This window comes from Numida meleagris, unplaced genomic scaffold (assembly GCF_002078875.1).
Source record: "Numida meleagris isolate 19003 breed g44 Domestic line unplaced genomic scaffold, NumMel1.0 unplaced_Scaffold307, whole genome shotgun sequence".
Classification (NCBI taxonomy): Eukaryota; Metazoa; Chordata; class Aves; order Galliformes; family Numididae; genus Numida; species Numida meleagris.
The window spans coordinates 53,318-57,103 of record NW_018364545.1 but is presented as its reverse complement, the minus strand read 5'-3'; the positions used below and the strand labels follow the sequence as shown (position 1 = coordinate 57,103).

Below are 3,786 nucleotides of genomic sequence, written 5' to 3'. Positions count from 1 at the left end.
ACAGGAAATGTTGACGTAAATAGGAAATAACGGCGACGTATACAGGAAATGTTGACGTAAATAGGAAATAACGGCGACGTATATAGGAAATGATGACGTAAATGAGAAATGACGACGCAAATAGGAAACGCTGGCGATGCAAATAGGAAGCGCTGACGACGTAAGTAGGAAACAATGACATCAATGCAAAGTGAACAATGATGTAAATAGGAAACGACGACACGGATCGGAAACGACAGCGATGTAGGTAGAACCCTATGAGGACAACACGACGGTGTAGGTCCAGAAGGACGACGCCAACCTACGGAACTGCCCCATAGACTCGACGTGGGGCGCGCCGTGCCGCCCCATAACCGCGGCTCCCACTGCTCTCCCCATAGGTCTGCCCTTCTCCTACGATGGACAGGCTGCTCGTCTGCCTGCTGGTTGTCAGCGTAGCGGTGAAGGCCATGCTGTGCCCCAAGCGCTGCATGTGTCAGAACCTCTCCCCGTCCTTCACCATCCTCTGCACCAAAACGGGGCTCCTCTTCGTGCCCCCCAGCATCGACCGGAGGACGGCGGAGCTGCGGCTGATGGACAACTTCATCACCACGCTGCGCCGGAAGGATTTCGCCAACATGACCAACCTCATCCACCTGACGCTGTCGAGGAACACCATCAGTCAGATCATGCCTTACGCCTTCTTCGATCTTAAGGGCCTCCACGCGTTGCACCTGGACAGCAACCGGCTGACATACATCAACGAGGACCATTTTAAAGGGTTAATTAACCTCCGCCATTTGATCCTGAGCAACAACCAGCTGAGCTACATCTCCCCGGGATCGCTGGACGACTTCATCGAGACCATCGAGGACCTGGATCTGTCCTACAACAACCTGGTCAACGTCCCGTGGGAAACGGTCGCCAAGCTCTCCAACGTCAACACGGTCAGCTTGGACCACAACCTCATCGAGTTCGTCCCGGAGGGGATCTTCTCCAACCTGCACAAGTTGGCCCGCTTGGACATGACCTCCAACAAGCTGAAGAAGATCCCTCCGGATCCGCTCTTTTCCAGGATTCCCGTCTACGCCAAATCCAAAGGGTCCCCGCTGACGTCTCTGGTGCTGAGTTTCGGGGGGAACCCGCTGCACTGTAACTGCGAGTTGGTGTGGTTGAGGCGTCTCACCAGGGAGGACGATTTGGAGACCTGTGCTTCGCCGCCGGAGTTGATGGGGAAGTACTTCTGGTCCATCAAGGAGGAGGAATTCGTCTGCGAGCCCCCCATGATCACGCACCGCACCCCGAAAGTGGCGGTGAGCGAGGGGCAGAGCGTCTCCTTGAAGTGCAAAGCCGTGGGCGACCCCGACCCCTACGTCCGCTGGATCGCGCCCGACGGGAAACTGGTTTCCAACACCTCCAGGACGACGTCGTACGAGAACGGGACGTTGGATATCGTGGGGACTTCTATGGGCGATAAGGGGACGTTCACCTGCATCGCATCCAACGCGGCCGGAGAGTCGACGGCGCCGGTGGAGCTGGTGGTGACGCCGTACCCCAACTTGGCCAACAGCACCAACTGCGAGAAGGAGGCGGAGAACGGCCCTTCTGATATCCTCATCTCGGCCAAATCCAGCTTTCCCAACGAGACGAAAGGGCCCCAGGAGAAGGCGGTGGTGGTGGGGGAGCTGACGTCGTCCTCGGCCCTCATCCAGTGGCCGTCCCAGCTGCACCTCCCCGGGATCCGCATGTTCCAGATCCAGTACAACAGCTCCTCCGATGAGATCCTCGTGTACAGGTAACCCTGCTCCACAGCCGTGCGAGTGAGGGAGAGGAGGAGGGGAATGGGAAAAGTTTGGGTGGGAGCAAGGAAAGTGGGAGGGAAATGGGGAATGTTCAACTGGGAGCTGGGAAAGTTGGAAGGGAATGGGGAATGTTCCACTGGGAGGGAGGAAAGTTGGAAGGAAATGGGAAATGTTCAAGGGGAACCAAGAAAGTTGGAAGGAAATGGGAAATGTTCAAGTGGGAGCCAGGAAAGTTGGAGGGGAATGGGGAATGTTCAACTAGGAACCAGGAAAGTTGGAAGGAAATGGGAAATGTTCAAGTGGGAGCGAGGAAAGTTGGAGGGGAATGGGGAATGTTCAACTGGGAGCGAGGAAAGTTGGAGGGAAATTGGAGATATTCAGAGAAAATAGAGAAAAATTAGAGGAAAAATTGAGATATTCAGGTGGGAGTGAGGAAATTAGGGAGAAATTTGAAATAGAGAAATGGGAGAAAACTGGGGGGAAACTGGGGGAAATAGTCATGGTTTTGAGAAAAACTTGGGGGGGAAATAAAGCCCTTCTTCTGTGCAAAATTTTGGGGGGAAAGGTCCTTGTTTTGGGCAAAGAGTTGGGGGAAAATGTCCTTGTTTTGGGCAGAAAGTTGAGGAAAGTAAGTCCTTGTTTTGAGTGAGTACCTTGGGGGAAAGAAGCAATTGTTTTGAGCAAAAATTTGGGGGAAAATGTCCTTCTTTTGGGCAAAATCTCATCTTTGGGAAGAGAGACCATCGTTTTGAGCAAAAAACTGGGGGAAGAAGTCCTCAATTTAAGCAGAAAAAGGGGGGGGAAGGAGGGAAGGGAAAAGAGGAAAGGGGAAAACCCTGTGCTCAGAATGAGGATTTGTGTCCCAAAGTTGGATTTCACGTTTTCTTCCCCAAAATATTCATTGAATATCCCTCCCCCCTCCAAAAATAAAACCCAACATTTTCTCCCATTGGTTCCACCAAAAACGACGCAGAGTTTTGGGTCAAAATTTCATCATTCTGCATTTTCTCTCCCGCGATTTAATTTCCAGCATTAGAACTGAATGCTGTGAAAATATACATTTTTTGCAATGGGTTTTTTTTTTGCTTAAAATGGTCTTTGTGCCGTCGTTTTTTTCCTTCTGTGGGTGTTCAGATCTCAGGGCTGTAGTCCCTCTAATGAGCAGAATGAGCTCAGTGACGGAATGGGCTCAAAAAAGAGAGAATCGGTTCAAAAAGAAGAACAGAATTGGGTCAAAAAAAGGACAGAATTGGGTCAAAAGAAGACAGAATTGGGTCAAAGACAGAATCGGGTCAAAAAAGACAGAGCTGGATCAAAAAGAGAAATTAAATACTGCAACCACGTAACGTCGTCCCATGGGCGGTGTCATTATTAATGATGAATCATAAGTAATAATTAATGACAGTAATTAGCATCCAAATGGGGAAAAAAATACGTCTCTGTGTCAGGTTGTTCCATTTAGGTCATTTTGGGGTTTTTTGGTCAGTTTTTGTCGTCATTTCGGTGAGTTTTGTTGATTTTGTTTTGGGGATTTTTTGTCCTTTTGGGGATTTTTTTTTTACCTGGGAAATGTTGCTGTTTTGGGGATTTCTTGTTGTCTTCTGTTGTTGTTTTGATGTGTTTTGTTGGTGGTTGTTTTGGGGGGTTCTTCTTGTTGTTCTGGTGACTGTTGATCCCTGAACGGGTGTTGTTCCGGTTGTAGTTTTGAGGGCTTCGCTGTAGCTTGAGGGGTTGTTGGTTGTTGCTGTTGTTTTGGGGTTGTTTTGTCATTTTTTTGTTTGGGGGATTTGTAGTGGTTGTTGTGTTGGGGGTCGTTGTTGGGTTGTTGCTGTGTTGGGTGTTGTCGTGTTGTTCTTATCGGGGATGTTGTTGGGTTGTTGCTGTGTTGCGTGTCTTTGTTGGGTTGTTGCTGTGCTGGGGGTTGTTGTTCGGTTGTTGCTGTGTTGGGGGTCCTTGTTGGGTTGTTGTGTTGAGTGTCCTTGTTGGGTTGTTGCTGTGTTGGGGG

The 3,786-nt window shown here is 50.0% G+C and overlaps 1 protein-coding gene across 2 annotated transcripts in view; it reads left to right on the top strand.

Moving 5' to 3' along the window:
- Positions 1–6: 6 nt before the first annotated feature.
- The window catches only part of LOC110391154 (leucine-rich repeat and fibronectin type III domain-containing protein 1-like protein), a 9,944-nt gene continuing 6,164 nt past the window's right edge, over positions 7–3,786 (top strand). For both annotated transcript variants that reach the window (XM_021382898.1, XM_021382899.1), the window contains exon 1: positions 7–1,774. In XM_021382898.1, coding sequence (XP_021238573.1) covers positions 399–1,774 — 1,376 coding nt within the window. In that variant the 5' untranslated portion in view covers positions 7–398. The remainder of the gene's footprint in view (positions 1,775–3,786) is intronic.